This window comes from Agelaius tricolor, unplaced genomic scaffold (genome assembly GCF_023055355.1).
Source record: "Agelaius tricolor isolate 1412-34295 unplaced genomic scaffold, bAgeTri1.0.p SCAF_5, whole genome shotgun sequence".
NCBI classification, from domain to species: Eukaryota; Metazoa; Chordata; class Aves; order Passeriformes; family Icteridae; genus Agelaius; species Agelaius tricolor.
The window spans coordinates 22070838-22094403 of record NW_027269265.1 but is presented as its reverse complement, the minus strand read 5'-3'; the positions used below and the strand labels follow the sequence as shown (position 1 = coordinate 22094403).

Below are 23566 nucleotides of genomic sequence, written 5' to 3'. Positions count from 1 at the left end.
AGAGCATGAAAGTATCCTTGAGACTGGTTTCCTAAAGGAAGAAAGCATATGTTCTTAAGGGTTGTGCATGTGCTAAACTTGGTGTGTCCTCCCATTCCTTTCCAGTAACTTTGAAACCTGTTGGTCTATTTTAATTAGATTTGATAAATTTCACAGCAAACAAAGTTCCTGCAGGTAGTAGGTAGCCAGTTAGAGGAGAGGGACCCTATAAATATCCTGATTCAGGGAAATGGTGCACTGTGCATGTATTAAACTCTGGGGGCATCATATAGGAAAATATCACATATAAGTACTCATCAGGATGAAAAGCTTCAGTGAGAACTTAATTTTTCAGGAACAGAAGTCCATAGGGGACTATGGTTCATTCATTCTGCACCTCACAAAACTACTACTTTTATTTTGTTATGATGTAGATGGGAGGAAAAAATATTTGGGAAACACTGTAAAAAAGTGGATCTAGTGCATCTAGCAAATTTAGGAACTAGGATTCAGAAGTCAATTTGTTGTTGGCTTTCTGATTGTAACAAAAACCAGCCCTAGGAGAGAGAGTGGTGCAGCATCTGAATCAGACAAAGTTCTGAACAGGGCTAAAGTGAAGAAAGGTGGGGGTTTAGGGCACATACCTGGGGAAATCTTGTGGTTCCTGGGGTCCTTCCATGCAGCTCAGAGTAGACTGAGGGGAGTTGGTCTAACTGTAGACTTCAATTATTTGTAGGAGAGTCACAAAGAGAGTGGAAGCAAACTCCTGGTAGTAATAGATGGTAAGAAAAAGGCAGAGAGAATGGATAGAGTTTGTATCCTTGGAAACTCAGGTGAAATTTCTTCATAAGGTATGACAGCACAGGGCACAAGCTAGTGAAAGAAATGATCGAGTCTCCATCACAGAAGGTTTCTAAGTGTCATGTAGACAACAGCACTAATTCCTAGTGGAGGTTGGACTAGACACCTCCAGAGATCCCTTCAACCACCATTTCTGTGGTCCTTTACCTTCTGTCCAGATGAGGATGCAAGAAAACAGCTTGTATCAGCAAAGCTGGTACTTAGAGTGGCAACTTTTATCTCACCTCAACTTTACCAGAGGACATATGAGCATATTCTTAGTCATTGTTCAATTCCTTGTATAGAAAAATGGTTTATTAAGGTATTTGTGATTATTATTTGCTGAGTATAAATAATTAAAATGATTTTGTACTGTGCTAAACTTGTTTTAGACACATCTTGTGCCTCCTTGTACCATCTATAGCACTATGCTATAGACTGTTTTCAACCAGCTTTGGTTGTTACGATTTATGGAGGCATCAGCAGACTGTGGGTAACTGTCACTGGTTTTCTCTAAGTCTCTTCTTCCATAAAGATTATTAACTAAAAAAAAAAAAAAAAGCCTTTATATATGGGTCTTTTGAGGCCTCTATTTTTCTGGATCATTAATGTCTGCAGGCCATGTACTTCTGTTAACTTTTTGAGGTAACGTGTTCAGACTCAGGCAAGTTTTACAATTTCATCAGAACTAAAGTATGCTTAGAGCACATTGAATTATTGCTCAATTAATTTTGCATCCTAATTAAGTGGAAGACAATCTTATCCCTGACAAGTCTCTTTTCTGTGTTAAATCTATCCTGTTTCAGGTGTGATGCAGAGGATAACTTATCTGAATAGAACCAGACAGATCTGAGCTGCTGTCTGCACTACATAAGATTCTGAGCAGCTTCACCCCAGCCATGGCAGTGTGATGTTGCTGCTGTCTTGGCAGTCCCTACCCAGCCTCCTTCCCCAGCCTTTTGCTTCTCTCTACCTATTAGCTCAGCAGAGCACACAGCAAAATAGAGGAGCTTAGGTGCACCGTACTATAATCTGCAGAAATATCTGCTGTGAAACAGTGAGGAAAAAACGTCAACAAGATCTCAAAGAAAGGAAAAATACCTAAGATTAGAATCATTCCAGCAGCAGGCACAGATTTAGGGACTACCTTGCCCATAAGTTACTGCCTGGCAGCACAGAGCATGCAGTAAATCTGCCTGGGGCACTAGCTAGCAGTCCAGTTGTAACACTGAACTGTTCTAGCACAGTTCTCTCAAGAGGAAATCTCTGAAAATTTTTAGTTTGTGCAGGCAGCTTCCTCTTCTGCTTCTAGTATTCATCCCACTGCACTTTCTCATTTAACTGCAGATTTATTTTCCCTTTATTCTTCATTTAAAAAAGCAGCAATTGTTGGACAGCTAGCTTTATCTATAGATCACATAATGAACAGCATACATGTGGTAAACAATGTGTTTCATTTCCAGGTGGCTTTGAAAGAAACACATGCTTATCTTCCTGTAATCAACTCATTACATAAATTTTCTTGCAGAATTGGTCCAGATGTCCTGTTTTTTCCCTTCTCTCCCTCAGAGGAATTACAAACTACAGAAATTATCTCAACATGCACCTATATGAACACAAGCAATTATTTGTGGCACCTATAAATACAAAAATTTGATCAGTGCTATGAAAAGATTATTTTATGTCATCACAAACCCAAGCAAATGCGATGCCAATGTCAAACTCTGAAAGCTGTGTGGAATAGGTCAATAGGTCCTGAGTACATTACTGGATGCAGCCCAGTACTCCCTGCCTTCTTCCCAGGACTGACTGACTCTTTGACATTATATTCTGGAAGCACAGTTTGCAGAGCCTGCAGAAGTCCTGTGGTTTGCTCACTTGTACTCCCCTCTGCTCTGGTCACAGAACCAATGATCCTGCTAGGCTGGCAGTTCAGAAAATTCTCTCTTCTTATTGTTGTTTCTCATGGTACATGGATGCTTCTTTTTTCCTGGGTCATTTCCCATATGTCCATTTCTGGGTCATGGACTTTTCATTTTCTGGGTGTCTGATACAGAATTATGTCTTACAATGGCATTAAGTAAAAAGCTTGACTGCAAGTAACTCAGCAAATTCTCAACTCAGTCACATCTAAACATAAGGCTTCAATGGACTGGACACTTCTCATGGCCAATTGCTATCAGTAGTTCACAGTATTTACTACAATTTTTAACTGCAGAGGGTAAACAGTATGCTTTCTTGTCCTTGAATCACAGGAACAACTGAATCCTGGAGTAAATGGTTGCTTTTCATTTATAATATGTACATAGGAAACAAAAGACCATGAAAACCATGGACTTACAATTCAGCCTATGACATGAAGAAACCATCTCCTGTTCACCTTCTAGTTTCATGACTCTGTCTTGTCTCATCATCAGAGATGAGTGAGTTGGACAGTCTTTGCTTCCTTCTCCACAGTGAAGAACAGTCATCCTTTTAGTTAGGAAAACAGATATTCCTCTCTATCCTTCTCCATCTTCAGGTGCCACTAAGAGAACTTTGCTGTTTTCTGAGCTTGACTCAGTCAAATTTCTTTTCTGGTCACATTGTAACCTCTCTGCATAATATATTCACTCTTCTAGGGCTCAGCTATAAATATACCAGGCCCAGGCTACAGAAAAGACACACATCTAGCCTAGAATAAGATATTAAAACTCATATCTGATTATTTTAGACCTTAAGTTACTGGAACTCCTTGCAGTATTGTATAAGGAATTAATTGCATGCAAACACACATTCACCTCCTATGAAATAAGCAGACCAGACACTTTACCCATGAGGAAAAGCTGTCACATATGCATTAAATTGGACTTTGATACTGCAGGCAACACCCCTCTGCAACTGCCCAACAAACCCTGAGCTGCCCATAAGCAAAGCAGCCCTACACACATATGCAGGGTTCCTCCACAGGAGCTGGCAGATTGCAGAGGGAGTAGATCCAAAAGAATCCTGGAGGGAGCTGCTCAAGAGATACAGCAGCATTAACAATACACTGGAACAACAAACAGGGAGAAAAAGAAAAGAAGAAAATAGCCAGCCAAAAACTGATAGAGATCTTTAATTTAAAACCAAGTAAGTTTATTCATTGTGGAAGTGCAACAAAATACCCCAGGGATAGCACATTCCACTCCAACAATTAAAATTGCATTAAAAAGTAGATAGGATGGTCTGAATCTTAAAAAGAACTAGCACAAAAGCTAGTGCTTTTCTTTGTTTCAATATATTTATCTTTGGGTGACAGAGATAGTCACTGATTAATTTTTTAGGTACTTAATTTACAGCTTCATTGCTTTTATTTGCAAGTCATCCTGCTCTTTATAAATGCTAGCTTGGGACTGAAGAACTGTAACACACAGGCACTTAGGAGAGGGCAGTTTTGAAAGAACGGCGATGTTGGGCTCAGTCACATATGGAGGAGACCCAGTTGGGAGCTACTAGATATTCTAAATAGATATTGCTCCCAACTGTTTCTCTCTAAAATCTGAGATAAGATGTTCAGTACCATTCATAAAAGCAGATTCTGCTGCAGCTGAGGGGATGCAAGCAGGCAAAAGGAGAGCACAGGACTACAAAAGCTTACAGCAGGTATTGCTTGAGGGTGCTGCCAGTTTCTGACCACTGAACCCATTTTTGCTGTAGAAAATGCTGCAGGTAGGTCTTACACCCATAGCAGCCTATTGTCATACATATTTGTTACTTTGCTTCAGCTGAGCTTTACAAGCCCAACAGGATTCTCTATCACATTGCAATTATGTATCTTCTGCTAACACTCTCTGCCCAAAGATTTCAAAATATTTTATAAGCATCACTCTTAAAGCTTAAACCAAGCTTCACTGAAAGCTTAAACCATTCAAGCTTAACCAAGCTTAAAGTTCTCTGACATACAGGTATTTTAAAGGAAACAGAGTACAGTAAACATTTGCAACAAAATGCCAATAGAGTTAATCTCCTGAGTCCCAGTCCCAAACTTATCCTTCTTTTCCTCTGACATTCCTTTTCTCCTCCTACCTATTTATTACAGCAAGAAGGACTACATTTATTCTGCACAAGTTTATTAACCACAATACAGACAAGTATTTCCAGTATTAAGCCAGTTCCTAATTCCATAGGGAGATTGCCTGTCTGGTCCATGTCAGTATGATGGCCTGGTCTCAGCTGACTCTGTTTGGTTTGTGTCTTTTGGCTTTGCTGTTCTCATGATAACTGTCTTCAGAGGGTGCTTGGCCCTTTCCATTTGTCCCAGATTCCTCTGGAAATTTCTGGCCCTCAGCCAACACCTGTCGAATAGTCATGTTGATGCGGGAGGACTGCAGGTACTTGGCACACACCTGCCAGTCCTCATCAGAGCTGTGCTCAATGACTGAGCCAGCAGGAAGGTCTGAAGAAAGAGCTTGGTCGAGGCAGGAAGGCAGAGCTGTCCCCTCAGGGTTGGGCAGGACCCGGGGGACAGCGTGGTACAGCAGGCGGCTGAAGCCAGACATCACCATGATATCCCCGCTGTGCATGAACATCGCTGTCGGCGCCTCCTCCCGCTTCAGGCCCCCCAGCAAAAATATCGAGGATTGCCCAAAGCTAGAGATGGTATAAAGATGGGGAGAGAAAACAAATTCAGGTAGAAAACAATTTTCTGTTCAGTAAGAAAATATCAGTAGTTAAATTCCTTCATAAAAACCACCCCAAGCAATCACAAAAACCAGAGGGATGCCTAAGAACAACTTTTAGGTGGGAACATGGCAAACAGACTAAGATCTGGTTCAAGATAGGCTGAGTGTGACCAATTGCCCTGCCAGGTTTGAAGCTCTGCTGAGATACTTCTTTAGTACTCAACTGGCACTCTGCTGCTTTAGAATAGACCTGTGCTCTCTGCAAAAGAGCTCTTCACTCCAGGCACTATATCTAGGCTATTCAAGCAGTCCTTAAAGAAAAACTATGTCCCTGACCTACAGCATTCTGTTATTCAAATCTTCTGAGAGTGAAGATTATATACCCAATTAGCAAACCATATCATACTGCCTTCCCATAACCATAAGCAACCCTAGAAAAAAGCCATCTATCTTTGCATAACACTCAAGTCTGCTTTCCTTGACTCACCTGAATGATAACAGGGGCCGAGAATGGTCTAGTTCAGACTCATCCACATGAATTCCCAGTGAAGAGTCAAAATGATAGTAGTTCAAGATCCCTGCTTGGGCCTGGAAACCCCGAAACCCACAGGCTGCAGCCACTTGCTCTGATAGGAATGCAAGGTCTGAGGGGAAAGGAGTGTGGTGATTTGCTGAGTACTTCTGGAAGGAGAGGGAGGAGAAAAAAAAAAAAAAAAAGAAAGCCACACCCAACACATCAGAGCAGCAAATACACTTGGAAACAAACTTTGAAAAAAGAATTCAAAATCCTGGCTGATAGTCATGGAGAAGGACATCACATTTACCTAGAAAATTACTACAGCACGGGCAGAACCACAACAAATTTACCTCCTACCATTAAATTCGTGGCCTAGGCTGAGACTGACAGAGATTTCAATTAATTGTGGAGTTAATCATTATATCTAGATGCTAAACTTGAAATCAGTAAGATTAGTACCAACATCCTGAGGATCATCTCAGCCACAACCTGAAGCTGCCAATGGAAACACAGGTTCGTAGCTTATCAACAGAGCTCCAAAACAAGCATCCTTATTCCTTCATTAATAGCAAGCAGAAATCAATTGCAAACCTACTTTTTCTCTCTCCCATAAGTCATTCTGAGAGGACTGGAAGATAATAACCAAACTTTTATTAAGGTTATCCAATAACAAGTTCATCTGGTAAATAAAAGGCTGCAAACAGATTTGGTTATCTGCAATATACAGATAAGATGCATATTCACCCTGCCAGTGTTTATCAGCCTCCATCTATGTCAGTCTCATGAAAAAAAAGTTTATTTTGATCGGGATCCTCAAAACAGCTGTTAGTTGGTAAGAATGCACTATAGTGTTCAGACTCATTGAAGTTCCAAAATCACATGAGCAGCAGTTTTTTCTTGTTCTTGCTCACTCCACCGAAGAGTAGTTTCCCAAAGTCACACTCAGCTTAAGAGTTAGCAATGCTTTTGTAATCATCCCATTTGGTAGGTAAAAATGCCACTTACCCTGAAATAATTGTAGGTTTAAAGCTGAGTGTATGTTATCATGTTAACTTTCAAAGGAATGAATACAGCAATGGACTTCTGCTGTTAAACCCTTCACAGTAAACCAATACAAATTAAAATGCTCTTAAAAGCACAGTTTGTTAGTGCCTTTCCTCAAGACTGTCTTGTAGGATCATAAACATTTTATTCCATTATGTCCTTTTCTGTTTGCCATTCTGAGTGCTTATGGCTAAGAAAAATAGAGAAGAATTTAACCTCAATACCTTAGTATCCCAGTTATAATGGTAACCAAGGGTCACCCAGCGCAGCTTCTCCAGTAGGCTCCTGGGCTCCCATTTACTGGAACCTTTCCTTCTACAAAGACAAAATATAAAGAAATAGGAGATGTGTTCATTTCTGAGGGGCCTTCTGGTACTGCAGCATACAGTAATGAGATTCACTCATCCATTTCACAGCCTATTAAAAACAATCAATGCTAAACTTTTATTTTCAATGCCAATACTTTTTTCCTCCAAAGACCCTGAAAATTTAGTTCATGGAACGTGTGGAAGCTGTGGGACCTACTGCCAACTGGTGTCAGTTTGAAAGCTTCTATTTTCAAATGGTACCTAAGAGATTATCCAATGCAAACACAATGAGTAGCGCAGATTAAGAAATCAGAATTAAACATGCCCTATTTGAACACCCAAAAATGAAAGACCAGAATCTGAAGATCTGAAATCTGCAAATTCAAGGAAAAAATATTCTAGGCACTTAATGGAAAATTACAAGAGAGGAAAATGAGTGCCTGACAGTGAAGCATAGCATGCTGCCTAATATTGCAAAGGATGGTTAGTTCTACTACTTGGTACTTTGATGAAATGTCCTTAGGATGGGCTGACTTGCAGTAAGAAGCAAGACTTCTCTAGCTATCACCACAGTGTCAAGAAGTCTAGACTGCAGGTGTCCCCTTATCCAGACTGCCTTGCAGGACAAAGAACTGTTCTCATGTGACAACCCTGAAGTAAAGGGACTGAGTAATCTGAAGCCACACACCAATTTACCGTTCTTATTTGTAGGTGATGAAAGCAAGAAGAGGCTTCAAGGAGAGGCTTCTAGGACAGACTATGGAAAAGCCTTTGAAAAGTTACAGAGTACAAATAACTAAATCAGATAGAAATATATTAATGACAAATAAAAAAAGGAAGGTACACATCTATCTTCTAGTCTACTCATTACAGCAATTTCAGCATACTTTTCTCAAGCCAAGTCACATGTTATGGTAAAAAAAAAAGAAAAATATAGTAAAGGGAAATATACTCAGAAGACAAACAGTAGTACCAGACGGCTGGCTCTCATTTATAGCCTCATTAGTTCAGCATGACATGCTCTCTTTTAAAAAAAAAAGATTGATATTTGTGCTGTCATGGTCAAGTCTCAGCCAAACATCTGCATTTAATGTGCATTTCTACCTGGATACACAGCTTGTTCCTGCCCTTCAACTATGCCATCTGATAGCTCAAAAGATAAAGCAGGAACAGGAGTAAAATGCAAGTTTCTTTACCTTTAGCAATTTTTCTTAGCTCACTGATACTGAAAACAGTCTTTCCAATTTCCATCTGTCATAGGGTAACAGCAACTGCAATTACCATAAACACCAACAGAGTAATTGTCAAATACATGCTGCTTGGAACAATTTGTGTAGCCCACAAGCAGGCAACACAGCATTTAGAAAAGGGAGAGCCCACAGTTTGTACATCTTTCAACTGACAATGTTCATAATGAAACAATTTTAGCACGTGCCTTTTGAAAGTGCCCTTTTTTTGCTACAGTGCTAGAGTGTTTCCACAACAGCAAGAGCCCAAATGCATGTAGGAAGTCCCTATTCCCAGAACTTGGTATTTTACAAGGGATTTCATATATGATTGCTAAGAAGGGGAGAGTATGAGTGTTGTGTATCTGGAAACAATGAGGTCCCATAAGAAAGCACAGAAAAGGTCTGGTATAACTATGTTAGAAAAAGACTGAACAGCATGAGAGCTTTGGTTTGAAGATCTCTTGTTTCTTTATATGCTGGTAATGATTGCATCTGTAAAACCCCTCCAGCCTTTTCCTTATACACAAGAATAGACATACCTATATATCTGTATGTCTATATCTCCCTTGTGGGAATGCTCTATTCCCTTTTATGCTTTCAATTGTCCCCAGTACCAGAGAAAATACTCAGGCTCCAACGAAAGCATAGCATTTCTGTCTAGGAATTGTATAGATTCACCCTACCTTGTGATCCTGAAAAGAGCAGATAAGCCATGACCCAAGCACATGCATGCATTATCCTAATGGCTTTAAATAGCATTAAAAGTGTGACCCATCTTGGAAGTAACCTCTCTTCAGTTAAGCACTGTTTCTGGCCTTCCTGAAACACTTTCACTCCAGATACTAGAGAGACTGGCTAGTTCCATCTGCTGCCTCTAGGTATAAGCACAAATACAGTAGTTTGCTCACTTAAAGACTCAGGTAAGGACTTCATAAAATTACCAGGGTTGCTGCCAGCCATCATTTTTCTAAATACTGTTTTCAACTGAACTGGATTCAGCTGCAAATTAACCTCTGCTCTGATCATTCTCTGCACACAGGAGGTTCTGCTGGGAGAGGCCTGTCAAACTGGAACAGTACCCCACTTTTTTCAGCCATTGGGCACAATGCACAATCCTTTCACAGAACAATTTTTCATTCTTGATGGAACACAAAAATGTTGTCTACATTTCTGTAACTAATTCTGACTGAGCCTGGAAAACAGAGGTCAGAGTATAACTTCTCTCCTAGGTGCAAACAGCTAGAAGTCCCAATCTTGCTTTTGCCATTCTATGTCTTGTAGATGTCAAGAGGTTTTTGAAGAAACATCTCAGCATGTCACCCTCACTAAGAGACTGAGGTGGAAGACAAGCATTGTAAAGAACTCTGGTTGTGCCATCACACAAAACAATCATTATGAAAAATGAGCAATGAAATTAATAAGGTAACAATAAATATCCAAATAGCTAAAAGATTGTGTACGGTAAACAGTCTGTCTTATATATATTTTTACAGGACTTTAATAAAGTTCAAGCTTTAAAAGACTCTTCCTTTTTTTAAACTTTCTACTTGACTTCAAAACTGGGAAAATTCTCCATTAAATTCCAGATCAGGTAGAGGAAAGGCAGCTACATCAGCCACAGAATTCTGAACCTGATGGAATCTTTCAGATTAAACAGGATTGCTATTAAAATGGTACATTCAATACATTTAATTCAATGTCAAGCTGAATTAAGAAGAACCACAAACAAGACCAAACCAAAAGAAATACTTTAGAAAATGAGAACACAGAAACTGTTAGATTTGAGAAGTTCAAGAAAGTACAGCTAGCAGCATTTCTATTACATTGTACTGGGTCTAAGAGCTGACTGGGAAGAAGTGCTACCATTAGTGTGGAGTTTTGGAAAGGATCTGTTTTGCCTCAGGAAAACTGAGGCCCAGAGGGAGTTCACAGTTCCACTCCTAGCTGAGCTCAGCAAGCTTCAAGCACCACAGCAGCCAGAGTCACTATGTAACAGGTCACCAATGGCTTTAGAACAATATGCTACTGGAAAATCCCACTGAGAATGAAAGCAGAGAATTAGCAAGGATGCACGTGAAGCCATGAAATATCCATCTTTAACTTGGCATGTCTGACACCATCTGTATTCTGCCAGCATGTACATAATCTTCTTCAGCTTCCCTTCCCTGCTCCATTTTCTTAGACCTTCTCAAAGGTGAGATCTGGCTCCATCAGTTTTGACCCTGAAAGATGATAGTGGACTCACCTCAGCTGCTCCTTGCTCTGTCCCCACAGGTCAGTGGTCTTCTCAGGAGCCATGTGCAGGTGCAGGTTGCAGACATTGGGTTTCTCAGGGTATAGCTTGAGACACTGCTTCACCCAGTGACGCTGGCAGCCAGGAAGGAAAGGGTTTGGTATGAAAATAAACCCTGACCACAAAGAAAAAAGGAGAGGATGGAGACAAAGTAGGATTAGGCGTTTCCCTGAGGGTTTTTTTTCTGAATTTAGAGCAAAGGATAGGAGCCAGAGTTAGTGAAAAAAACCCCTTAGACATACAACTATTGACTGTGCATCTAAGCTGATGAAATCTATTCTAGTTAAGTTAAAACTTATTGCTTTTTTTCAGAAAAAACAAATGGTGGCACAAGGTAGAAGGCAGAGAGGGCAGCCAACACTAGTCCAAACAAAAATTACAATAAAGGACATATCTATGCAAGGCATATTGATTACAGGAGCTAAAGGAGTAAGAACATGGAAATCCAGTTGTTTTGGAGTAAATTTTATTTCTTAAATTATTCAGCATGACTTTTCTCTTAAGCCCAGCAAAGTTCTGGCCAAAACTCTGGCCTAGTTTTTCTATGCTTCAAACTAACTTTATCCCTGGCTCTGAACTCATACTGTCTTCCTACTGCTACTTCAGAAAGAAGTCCCTGAGCTGAGCAAGTGTCTAGTAATGTAAAGTGTCCTCCCCTTTTCTTCATGCTTATTTCCAGGTAAGTCTGGTTGTATCCATATTTGCATTTTGATATGGTAACACTGAGAAATGGGCATGAAAGTCAAATGATATCCCAAACCACTTGTTATTGACTGTGAATACGTTGCAGGCATTGTTAATTAACAAAACAAAATAAACACGCAGCTATTCTGCACATTCATTCAGCCAGGCACCTCAGGCAGGGTTCAAGCAGCAGCCCATATGAGAGATGCCATTAATCTGTACTGTACCTACTCTGAGAATCAAGGCATACTCTCAAAGACTGTCAGTTCAATAAGACTCACCAAACAAAATCCACATGTAAAGAGAGATAAGGGTGTAAGAGGAACAAAGGAAAAGGAGGTTTTAGGGTTTTGGCCTACTGTGTCTTTTTGAACTTCTCAGTCATATCAACTTAACAGAGACAAAAATAGGTGAAAAAAGAAGCAGCAAAGCTAGGACTCTCAGTAGGATACAAACTTGCCTTGTGGCCTTATGAAAGTGGTAATAAAAACACAAAAAGAGCTACCTGCCAGCATACCTCAAAGACTCAAGATTAAAGTAACTGGTTAGAAAAAAACCCTTCAGTGTATTAATAACAGATGGTCATTCACTTCACTCTGTTCCCTGCACTTTCAGAATATGGCAGCTTTCTGATAGGTTTGACTACAAGAAGTTTCTTTGCCAGAAGCATTATATTTACTTTCTGTTGGCATCTACATAGAACAATAATGGAGAATAATAATACTGCCCTTCCTGTCTACAGCTTTTGATGTGGGGTTCTTGAAGCACTTTACTACATTCATGAAATTTCACTCTACCATGTATGTGTTATCCCCAGGTATTAATGAAGGCATTGAAGCCTGGAGAGTTAGTTACAAGCAGAGATGTGTTGCAGTGTGACACCATTTCCTGTTTCACCTATCCCAACCCCCCAGGTGTGCCAACCTCTCCTTTCCCCTCCCCCTTTGCCCTCCTGCTGAGAGCTGTCCATCAATCTTAACATTCCAGCAGGGTCGTGGTGTGGTTGGCAGAAGTTCAAAAGATGCCCCTCAGGTCTGGGCTCATTGGCCTGTCCAAGTGTCTTTATCCCTTGAGCTTTCCCCTCCTCACACCTGGTTGGCCCTCACCTGTCCCTTCCCCTCCCCCTGTCCCTGGGCTCAAAAGGAGACAGGACCATGCGGTCGGGATTCTGTTGGGAGCTGTTACAAGATTCAGAGGTCTGTCATCCTGGAATAAAACTCTGGATTAAAACTCTACGGCAGAATCCTCTCCTTTTTCTCTTCACTGTCACCTGAACCTTTTCCACCAGAGGTAAACTGAGTTCCTACTTTGCCTGGATTTGTTCCGAGTGCCCAGCTGCAGCATCCAGCCGGCCAAAGGTATCTCTGGGGTGAAACACCACAGCTGCCACCTGTGGCCCAGCAGCAAGGGTCAGACAAGCCCAGGCACGTCCCACCCGGAAATATTTGGATTAATATTCCATAGAGATGAGAACAAGAATCCAGATTTTATGGCTTTTATCTCACAGACTTAGAACATGCTCATGTCTTTCCAAACCTTTCCTTGACCTAGGTTTTTCGTTGAAACTAGACTGGTCTAGATTTACAAAAGGAGTAACAACTAAAAAGTGGGTTATGACTATGCTCATTGTGTCTAGAAAGGCAGAAACTGAATTTCTAACAGTTGCAAAGTTTTACTATAAAATTCTGTGCAAACATAGAACAAAGACCAATAGTGCTAGAAATCAGTGATTTGCACACATAGGAGGGAGAAAAGTGAGAAATAAGAAATATTTCTGTAGCAATCTTTCTGAACTGACTGAAGAACACCTCAGACAAACTTTGAAGACATAATTGAACCTCTTGCCCTTGAAAGATGTGAGGGGAAAGGGTAAAAGAATTATTCTTTGTGAATCTGTATAGTAAAGGAAACTGCCCAGAGGAAGTAGGTGCAATTCTCTTACTGCAGCACTATCTTGCTATGTACTACAAATTAATTTGCACCTAATGAAAGTGGTCTCCAACCTCAGTCAAAGGAAGGATAAGATATGTAAGACATGCAGATGTCTGATAACAAGAAAAACCTCTCATAAAAAGAAGTGTCAGTTACAAAGACCCAAAGACAGCATCACATGCTTCTCACAAACTCAGGATACCACAATAGAAATTCACCCAGATTCCTTTGTTTTCTCTTTCATTGCTTACTGTGGGGACAAAACCAAAGTACTTCCTTTCCATTTGCTCATAGAAAAACTAAAGAAATTCTTACTTCACTTAGAAGGCTATTGGGACAGCTGGTTCCACATCTCCTACTGTTTAAGAAAGTCCAGATAAAGATAGCTGAAAAATTATAAAATACTATTCTCCTCAAATCCACACATGACTTGATTCTAAACAGGACAGATAATTTGTCAATGTATTTGCATTTCATTTTAGTAAAAGGTTTCCTTTGCCAAAGCAGAAGAGAAATGCAGTTATAAGTGGAACACCTGTGATTCCCCACACCCCCTATGTAATTACCAGGGAAGACATTTAGACAGACAGTAAATGACAAGCAGACCAAGCAAGGGCAGCTATAATATGACAGACAAGTGGAACAAAACATTTACAGAGGCAAGAAAAGGCAGAAGCCTTTCTCCTGAAGTTATTCAATTCCCTGTGTATTAAACATGCCAGATGGGTAGCATGGCTGCCTCAGATTCAGAAATGGTAGGCTGGCTTCAAAGCAACTCACACAGAAACTGAGGTCCCAATGAATGGAAAGAAACATGAGAAAAAAAACATAATTAATCAAACAAAAATTCCTGAAATAAGGAGGATCTGGGGAACTACAAACTCATCAGCCTTACCAAAACCCCTGATAAAATGATGAAGCAAACTTTCACAATAGCAGCTTCTAGACACATGCTGGTTGGGAACAGAGAGCATGGAAGGCAAATTTTGTCTAACCAGCCTTACTGCCTGCTACAGTGAGATGTTCAGACAAGGGGAAAACGGGATTATGTTTACCTTGGCTTTAGAAAAGTTTTCCATATGGTCTTCTACAGCACCACTGGAGCCAAACTGGGAGCCATAAATTTTTTGGGCAAATTGAAAAAGTAATCAAAAGGTGATGGATCACCAGGCTTAAAGAATATTGATTTGATGATTCAAAGTCTAACCAGCAGCTGTTATGAGCTGCATTCTTTGATCCTGGGGCAAATATAACTACATCAACAACATGGATGATGGGATGTTCATCCTCATTTCACTTACAGATTACACTAAACTGGGGCAGCAGTGGATCTTCTGCAGGCTAGTACTGCCCCTGAAAAGGACTCTGACAAATAACAATGGGCTAAAGAGACCCTCAGAAGTTCAAGAGTGGTAATTCTGCATCTGGGGCAGAATAACACCATGCAACAGTATGGCCCAAGGGTCAGGAACAGGTCCAAACCAAGGCCAGGCTGCCTTGAGGACAAACTGTGAGCAGCAGTGAGGGCTCTGACACAAGTGACACATCCTGGTACTGGTGAGCACCACCCACAAGCATGAGAGAGGAGGGGAGCCTGAATCTTCTCAGATGCGCACAGCAAGATTGTGAGAGACAACAGTCATAAGTAACAGCAAGACAAATTTTTATTAGATATGGGGTTTAAGAAAAAAACATGGCCAAACACTGGTACAGGTGCCCAGAGAGGGTAATCTCTCTCCCTGGAGATTTCCAGAACTTACCCATACAAGGCTCTCAGCATCCTGATCTAACTTACAACTTCATCCTGCTTGAAGCAGGTTGTTGGCCTAGACCTCTGGAGGTGCCTTCCAACCTAATACCTCTCTGTGACTATACCAAGTAAACTGCAAACCTAAACCACATTTCCACTTCTGAAATAACCTGCCTAATGAAATTACTCTGCATACTGAATAGGCCAAAAGGTTCTTATTCACTTACTGTACTCCATGTCCTACACTGACAAATAGATGCCACACTTCAACTGTGAAACTACTGTATTTCAGCCATGTACCCAATGAGCATGATGTATATTGAGGAAAAACAGATTCTACAGAAATAAAGTCTCTGCCAAAGGCAACAGGAGTCCATTCTCATGAGCTATAGTCTGGCTGATCTCACTGTGAAACAACTGGCTCTTCTCACCTTTATAAATACTACTGGATCCCACCCTTTAGCTGATTTGTTTGTCCTCCTGCACTTATGACAACATTAAATTACACTTAGGCAAACCAAAATAGCTTTTTCAGGCAGGACAAGAAAAATAAGATTGGCACTGCATGAATTCAAAGCAATGAGGTTGTGTTTAATTTTTCTTGAAATCAGAGGTACCTACCTGGATACCCACTGAGGCCATAGGCTTTCCACTGGCTAACTGGCTGCAATCCTGCTCTATAGGCATCTTGATCACTGACTGAAGAAATACTGAGCTGTGATCTGAACACCTGGAAAAATAAAACAGATCTGGTTAAAAAAAGAGTGAAAAAGACAAAACTCATCCAAAAATAGCATCTGAAAGGAAAACTGCTACCATGCTTGAAGGCAACTCTTGTGAAAATGCAAAATGTACCACAAAGCTACTGTCTAAACAGCTGTGACCAGGACAGGGCAAACAGAGCTGTACACACTGAACATAAGAATCAAAAGGTACTTACAGGTTTTATCTAAGGATGAGATGTCTCCCACTCATTAAAAAACCCAAACAATATATACCAATGAGAAAAAATTCATCATGATTTGTCCATTTCCACAGTAGAGCCTCATCATCATAAAACATTCTGGTAACTATCATCCTCCATTAGAGAGCAACATACTCATAACACTCCTTACTTTCACAGAACATTCCAATTACAGGTTGCCCATGATCCTAGAGGGTAGATGACTAATCTCATCTCTAATTTCAGAAGGATAAGCAGCCAAAGCTGTCAGCTATGAAGCACAACAGAAACTCTGTCAATTCTGAATGCCACCATGCCAATTCTGTTCCAAACAGCAGGATCAACAGCTCAAGGCTTGGCAAGATGTATTTACTTAACGTACTCCCTTATGTTACAACAACACATGTATTTAAGCTAACATTTGCTGGGAAAAAACCTCCAAACTCATTCTCTACTGTGTTTCCACTCCCTTCTTCCCTTAGGACAGGAAACTGTCTTGAGGAGGGCAAGGCAAAGTTGGTTTTGTTCTGGCTTAGTTCCCCAGTCCAGCTCTCCATGCAGCAGTGGAAAAGTACAGATTCTTATAAGGAAAGAGATGGCCAGACACAGAAGGAATAAACAGGATGAGACTGCAAGACTTTGTCTACGACAACTTAAAATGTGTCAAATTAGGGCCTTTGCACACAGCCTCTGTAGTGGTGCATGTGTAAATCAGTCTCTCTGCAGCTGACAACTCTGGTTAACATTTTCTGAACAACAGGACTAAATTACATACATAGAAGTTCTAAGAAATTCTGAACTATTGCTGGACAGCTTCTTTTGGCAATATGGTCAACTTTACCAATTTTTCAGCTCTCTGTCAAAAGCAGCTTTGTGAGTGCCAGCCTTGAGCTTACTTCACAGTCCTGTCCACAGAGCATCCCCAGGAAGTCGCATCCTCTGACCAAAACTCTGCCACCTCACTGCATGCTCAAAGTGCTTCCAAACCAGCTATTGCCTGGGCTTTTGGAGAACAGGAGGTGTTTCTGTGCTGAGGAATTACATGTGCTGAATCAGTTAAACAAGCCTGGTAACAGGGCAGATGGGGTATGTCACACTTCACTGAAGAGCTCAACTGCATGAAGCAGTTTTGTGAGAAAAAAGAAGCAATATTATCTGGGCCAATCTGCCTGGCCAGTAGGTCTTAAAGAGAAACAGCAGATGTTTTTAACCTGGTCGAAAGAGGAATAAAAGATGTTTTCACTAGTAGTTGCTACCTGATCTTAAAAGGTAACAGGCACAAAGAGTCATTGAAAGAAGACAGATCCTTGTGATGTTCTCAAATTGAAATCAAAATGAATTTCCCAGAAGAGCCATAATGCTCTAATCCTTTACCAAATACAGGATTCCAGCAAGCTCAAGAAAGGCTGAGATGTTAACAACGTCCTTAGTTAATTCTAATGATTCTAACAATTTTATATGGGTCAGGTTTTGTGTTTCATTAGCAAAAGCAAAATTATAGTCCAAAAAGATAGAAAAATAAATAGCTTAATAGAACACTAACAAGAAAAGACTATGCATTGAAACAATGAAAAATTAGGCAAAGTTTCATTTTAACTATATTACTCAATCCTTTTTTTGACATAAGCTCATAAGTAGAAAATCCCTGGATAACAACACTTTAGCAGATTTGTGTCATTCTTTTGTGAGGTGACAAAACAGAAGACAAGTTTTAAGGATAATTTCTTCATCACTGAAGACATGGTAAACGACTACGATGGCTCCTACTTTCAGCTGTGCTGATGACTGTATTCCCCAACCCACTGTAGCAGCCGAACTCATCCTGATGACTAAGCCAAGCATTTATTATACAGGCGTGAGAAAGGAGAAGAAACTTGACTGGGGGGAAGGCAGTACCGCAAGGGGAAGCTGATTCCAGCTCACCCAGGTATTTCAGGGCTAAGACAAGGGCTAGCAGGGAAAGAGTGTCAGTTCCGAGCGTGAAACTCGGCGTATTTTATGCCCATACATTCTGCTGCTTAAGTATCACGTGGTTCTGTAAGAGGCTTCGAAGTTCCCTAACTGCAGTATAGGGAGCTATTTAAACATTATGAAAGTAAATATAAGCAAAAGTAGTAAATCTGTGACTAGGCATGGCGCTGGGCAGGGGCACCCTGTGCCCTCGGGCAGCGTCCCCCGGCTCAGGGACACCCCGGGCGAGCCCGGCTCTGAGGCCGCGGGCAGAGGGGCCCCGGGCCCTGCCCAGCTGCCCCGCTCGGGTCACGCTCTCACTTTTAAACCAGCACAGGGACCCGTAAGAGGCTCAGCGCTCGAGTGCAGCATCCTCTAGACAGAAAGGAAGCGGCACTAGGGATTCGGCGTGAGGCACGAAAGGAAAAGGCAGGTAAAAAAAACAAGCTACAGCGACAACGCCGCAGCCCCGCACTGAGACACCGCTCCGAGGGCGGGACGCGCTCCGGGGCGCGGGCAGAAGCAGCCCAGCATTACCTGGCCCCCCGGCGCAGAGAAGTCCACCACGCCCCGCAGGTCGGACGCGTCGCGCTGCCGATAGAAGCGAAAGAGCCGGCGGAACGCATCCTCCCCGCCCTCACGGGTCAGGGCCGCCGCCGCCGCCATTTCGGGCCGGCTAGGGCGGGGCCGCCCCGCCCTCTCTCCGTCCCTCCCTCTCACCGCAGTCCCGACATGGCGGCGGCCAGCGCGGTGCGGACGGTCGGGCGCCGCTCCCGGCGGCTTTTCGACATCTTCGTGGCTGAGATTCCCTGGACGGTGTCGAGCAGTGAGTCTGCGCCCCCCCTCCCATCCCTCGCCGCTGCTGGGGCTGGCGGGGTTGGGCGGCCTCGCCGCGTGCGCCGGCATAGGCCGGGGTCGGGCCAGGGCGGCGCGGCTGCGCGGAGGCGCCGGGCCCGGGTAACCTGGTGCGTTTTCCCACAGAGGAGCTGAAGGAGTACTTCTCCCAGTTCGGGTCGGTGCAGAGGTGCCAGCTGCCTTTCGTGAGTACCCGCGCGTCCTCCGGGCTGCACTTCGTGTCTTCTCGGCGAAGCGGGGAAGAGCCGCCGGCTGCTCCTGCGGCTGAGGCCTTGCCCCGAAGCTCCCTCGCTTCCTTGGAGCTGCAGTCTGGACCCCTCATCTTGAACTCTAGTGAGGTTTTCAGCGCTCTCTACCCTTAACTCCTTCTTCCAGGAGTGCCACTACTTGTCTACCAGTGCTCGGCCTTATTGAAGCTTAGTGGTTTCCGTTGGCTTTCAAAGAGCTTTACAAAGTACATACTTCAGCATCCTGTTGATGCTGCCATTTCTGAATAATTAATCTAAGTGCTTTGAGCTTCTCTAGCATCGTGTTGACATTCTTCGGACAGAGAATAAAGTTTTTATGTGCCTGGTCTCACTGGCCAAAAACTAAAGATGTGGGTACGAACCTACCGTCTTTTCCTGCTGTGGATTAAGACCCCGTCCAGAGTGCAGGGCTAACACAAAACCCATAACCTCTGCAGGGTGCTGCCAATGCCTCTGTCGTTTAGGCTGTTTATCTTCTGAGTGTATAGATCGGGGATTGTAGTATCTAGTGCATTTTTTTAAAGATAAACGGTCAAAAAAAGTGTTCCTTTGCAGGTAAATTGCAGGCATTGCTTGAAGTGTAAAGGTTGTCTGTTTCTCCACTTGAAGTAATCCTGTTAAATTAAGCTCAGTGGGTAGTGAACGTCAGTTAGTGAGCTGATGGGTTCACTTTCTGTTGAGGATTAGTTTGGCAATGGAGGAAGTTTGGAACAGGCTGATTGTTTTGAACACTTGAAGCTTAGGTGCCTGCCTGTCATGTTTTCCCTCAAGCTCAGGTCAGACTGCTTTGTTTTGTTGCGAAGTCGGGTAGCTTACCACAAACTCACCTCCATCACTGGTTCAAGTGATGCATGTGTGTACATTCACATTCAGTGAATACTTGAGGAGTTTCATTACTGCTTAAAACCCGGAGGTACAAAAATCTCCAGTGCAGAACAGCTTAATTTAGACATCACTGTGGTACTGAAACCAGGCAGTACCTTGTAGGTGGTTTGAAAGTGTTGCCATTTATGCCTGATGATGGGAGTGGCTGAGCTGTTGTGAGCTCGGAGTGGGATCAGAGTAGGGACAGAAGGCACTTAAATACACCTGGCTTTTCCTCATTATCACCTGTTTATTGACAACTGTCTTTTCTGACTGGCAAATTATTTCTAAAAATAACATTTTTCTTTTCAGTGCAGTTAGTGCTTCTCATTCTGAATGGCACTCTGCTTTTGTAGTCTCTTAAGCAGCTGCTTTATCTTGCTGAATGTTGTTTAAGTACTGTGGCCATTTAAATGTCAGTTCTGTTGTGGCTGGCTTATTAGTAGATAAATACTGCAGTTGGAAACCACTGTCTATACATTATTCTAGGCTTCAACTGTATCTTAAGATCGTGATTTTTTGTTAATATTGCTAGATTCAAATTGAAAGGGATGTAGAACAGCCTGTGCTAGACCCCTCACACTCTCACTGACACCAAATGTCTTAGTGTGAAAAAGGCTCCTGAAACAGCAAGTGTGCCAATTCCTCTGATAATTTCTGAATCTTTAAATTCAATATCTGTAGAAAGTTTTTAACAGCCTATGTGAATATTTCCTGTAGTAATTGCATTTTGGTTTTTTTTTACCTGGTAATTAGAACAGAGATACAGGCTTTCACAGACGTTATTGCTGGATTAAATTCTCAACTCCAGAAGAAGTTCAGAATGTGTTACAGAAGGACCCCCACATTCTTGAAGGTTCCAAGGTAACGTGCTAATTCCTTTATTACCATATTCTTTCAAAATGTGGTTAAGAATTTTAGTCACTCAGTGTGCTTTTAATGTTTTGTAAATCATTACCACTTCTGTTTATTCTCTCCCTCTCAACTTGAGTTGTTAGGGGTCAAGATCATAGAGATACCAGAGAGATCACACTCAAGAGACCAAAAACTTCTGCTATGCTAAAGTAATGTGAATGCAGTAAAACTGGTTGGGATGTGCTGTGCAACTAGTTTGCAGTTTGTAATGCAGGTTTCTGCAGGTGGGTTCCAACATCTGATCCAGATGTTGAGTGGCAGGGGGAACATGATAAAGAAAGTGATGCTAAGCTTCGAATTTCAGTGAAATTTATGTTTTCTCCAGCTGTCATTTCATACAGGAGAAATCAGCTGCTTGCTTTCATGTGTTCAAGACAACTCTAAAATTGCTTTAGTGTAGGGTCTTGTTCTCTCCATCTTTAAGATTTTAAATGTTAGTAACACAAAAAATAAAACAGTTTGGCAATCTCAGTGCATAATGTATGGCATCGAGCCGGTGTACGGGTCTGCTACACATATGAAAGTGTCTGTCCTTGATTGGTCAGCTAGAGCCAGACAGCTGTATCCTCTAGCTCCACTCCAGCATAGAAACACAGCAAAGCCATCTCACCACTCTCTCAACATTTAGTGTGCAGTGGTATTGACAGATAAGGAATAAAGAACAGTGAGTCAGTGGCTGCCCAAAGCCATTTTATTAACAGCTCTCATATCAAAATAATTAGAAACTGGCATCTGGTATGTTCCCTAAATAGGGGATTTTCTTCCAGACTTACATGTGCTTCAGCTGATAAAACTACTCAGATGGCGTAGTAGAGAGTGAAACCATGAGCAACAGGCAGGCTGGTGTATCAGACATAATTAATCCAAACCTTTGATTAATTAATAAGAATTCTTCAATATCCTTTTGACAAGTAATTTCTTATTTTGAGACTTTAAATGCTAGGAGATAGTAAAAGGAATTGATGATAGACTTCAGTGATGCAGTATTTTGATAGTGGTAAAGTATTTCACTTGCCATGGTTCATATTACTTCCCAAGTCATCACTGTTTGTGGTTACTTCTGTACTTATTCCCAAGAAGAACCAGCCTGCAGGTTCCAACTGGTACAAAACTGGGAGGAGAAATTAAGACTCCTTAAACTGTGATCAGATTGGCAGTAGATCGGTCTTTCATAAATTGTGTTGAAATAGGATGTTATCTGTATGCAATTACCAAATTAGGTACTAGAAATAACATAGTATTTAGTGGCAATTTCCTGGAAATTTTTGCTGCTTTTTGTTCTTGAATCTGTAAGGATCGCCACATGCATTTAACTGCCTAGGCTTCAAAGACTATACTCTCACAAGAAGGGCATGCTAAGAGGCTTCTTTATAGTGAAATAAAAAGCAGAAAGTAAGCAGTAGTTATTTTCATGTCTTAAAAAATGCAGGCTTCTCTAGATTACATGAGCACTTTTCCCAATTTTTCTAGGCTAGCTTTAGAGAGTTACTTTTTATTAATTCCAGTTGAAAGCACAAGCTTTTAGGATGCATTTTGCTGGTACAACTAGCAATTGCTGTGGATATATATTCAACTTTTGTGTCAGGAAAACCCCGGCTTGGGGCTTATGAAACTGAACTGGTTATAAACATATCTTCTGCTTTCTGTATCAAGGTTCTGGGTGATCAGAAATGAAAAATAACAAACTTTCTTGCCTAGCTAATTTAAATAATTTCCATTGTTTTCAGCTCGCTCTCAAACAGCAGATCCGTAGAAGACGCAGTCAAAGAAGGAGTCAAAGTGAGTGAGTGGTGGAAGGAGGCTTTATTTCACTAAACGTAAAGAAAGTAAAATAAAGATTACTGAGAAACTAAGAATGAGTACTTGTTTTAAAACAGAATCCAGCTGTTTCCCCTCCCTTGTTCAAAAAACTGTATAGCCACACTAAAACACTGAATTATTAACACCTCAGCATCTGTTACAGCATAAGATGATCATTATATACAGCAGGAAAGCTCTTAACAGATGAAGTCAAAGCTTCAGCTACCTACAAAAACGAAAGCTGTAGGAAGGGGGCTACATTCTTACCCTGAGGTGCTGGGCAATGGGGAATCAGCAGTCATAACTTGCTAAAGAATAATTACTTCCCTTATGAAATGTTTCAAAGTGGTCTCCGTGTCTTCTCTCTCTTCAGGTAGCTGTCCCACGTAGAAGAGTTAGTGTGTGTATGTATCCACACAGCCAGAGTTGTGAATTGCTGTGATACAATGCCATCCTCCTGTACACTCAATATTAAAAACCCTTTTGCATGAAGTCCAAGCTTGCAGTCCATTTCCCTACCTCTCAAGGAGCAGAGGCATTCAGTCCTTCCTCCTCTTCTTGCTCTCATGCTCATGTTCCTTAGGGCGGCTGCTGTCTGATGGCCGTTTAGAACCACCATGTTGCTTGGCTTCCTCCAGAAACTTGTCCAAACCAAATGGATCCTCCTCAAATTGAACTGGTCCATCTCTGCCCCTGCCTCTGGTGTTACGATCCGAGTTAGAAAACTCTTTGTCAGGAACAAACCTGCAGGAGAAGATGATACTCAGTTGAC

The 23566-nt window shown here is 41.7% G+C and overlaps 2 protein-coding genes and 1 long non-coding RNA gene across 5 annotated transcripts in view; 1 reads left to right on the top strand and 2 right to left on the bottom strand.

The window, feature by feature from the left end:
• Positions 1–3901: 3901 nt before the first annotated feature.
• ALKBH1 (alkB homolog 1, histone H2A dioxygenase) lies at positions 3902–19160 on the bottom strand. Of its 2 annotated transcripts, none has more exons than XM_071426726.1 (6): positions 18650–19160; positions 15841–15949; positions 10806–10968; positions 7248–7338; positions 5950–6143; positions 3902–5430 (listed from the first exon to the last, which is right to left on the bottom strand). In XM_071426726.1, exons 1-6 carry the CDS (start codon positions 19016–19018, stop codon positions 5010–5012), a joined length of 1347 nt encoding a protein of 448 aa, XP_071282827.1. In that variant the 5' UTR covers positions 19019–19160; the 3' UTR covers positions 3902–5009. The 2 variants fall into 2 exon arrangements, with proteins under 2 accessions (XP_071282827.1, XP_071282828.1); XM_071426727.1 differs by having other exon boundaries at positions 5950–6140.
• LOC139589878 (uncharacterized) lies at positions 19161–22850 on the top strand. Of its 2 annotated transcripts, none has more exons than XR_011679153.1 (3): positions 19161–19300; positions 20836–20943; positions 22722–22850. It is a non-coding gene; the product is annotated as an uncharacterized lncRNA (long non-coding RNA). The 2 variants fall into 2 exon arrangements; XR_011679154.1 differs by having other exon boundaries at positions 19164–19305.
• The window catches only part of SNW1 (SNW domain containing 1), a 16804-nt gene continuing 16016 nt past the window's right edge, over positions 22779–23566 (bottom strand). Inside the window, exon 14 of the mRNA XM_071426725.1 lies at positions 22779–23538. Within this exon, the coding sequence (XP_071282826.1) occupies positions 23334–23538 (205 nt within the window). The 3' untranslated portion in view covers positions 22779–23333. The remainder of the gene's footprint in view (positions 23539–23566) is intronic.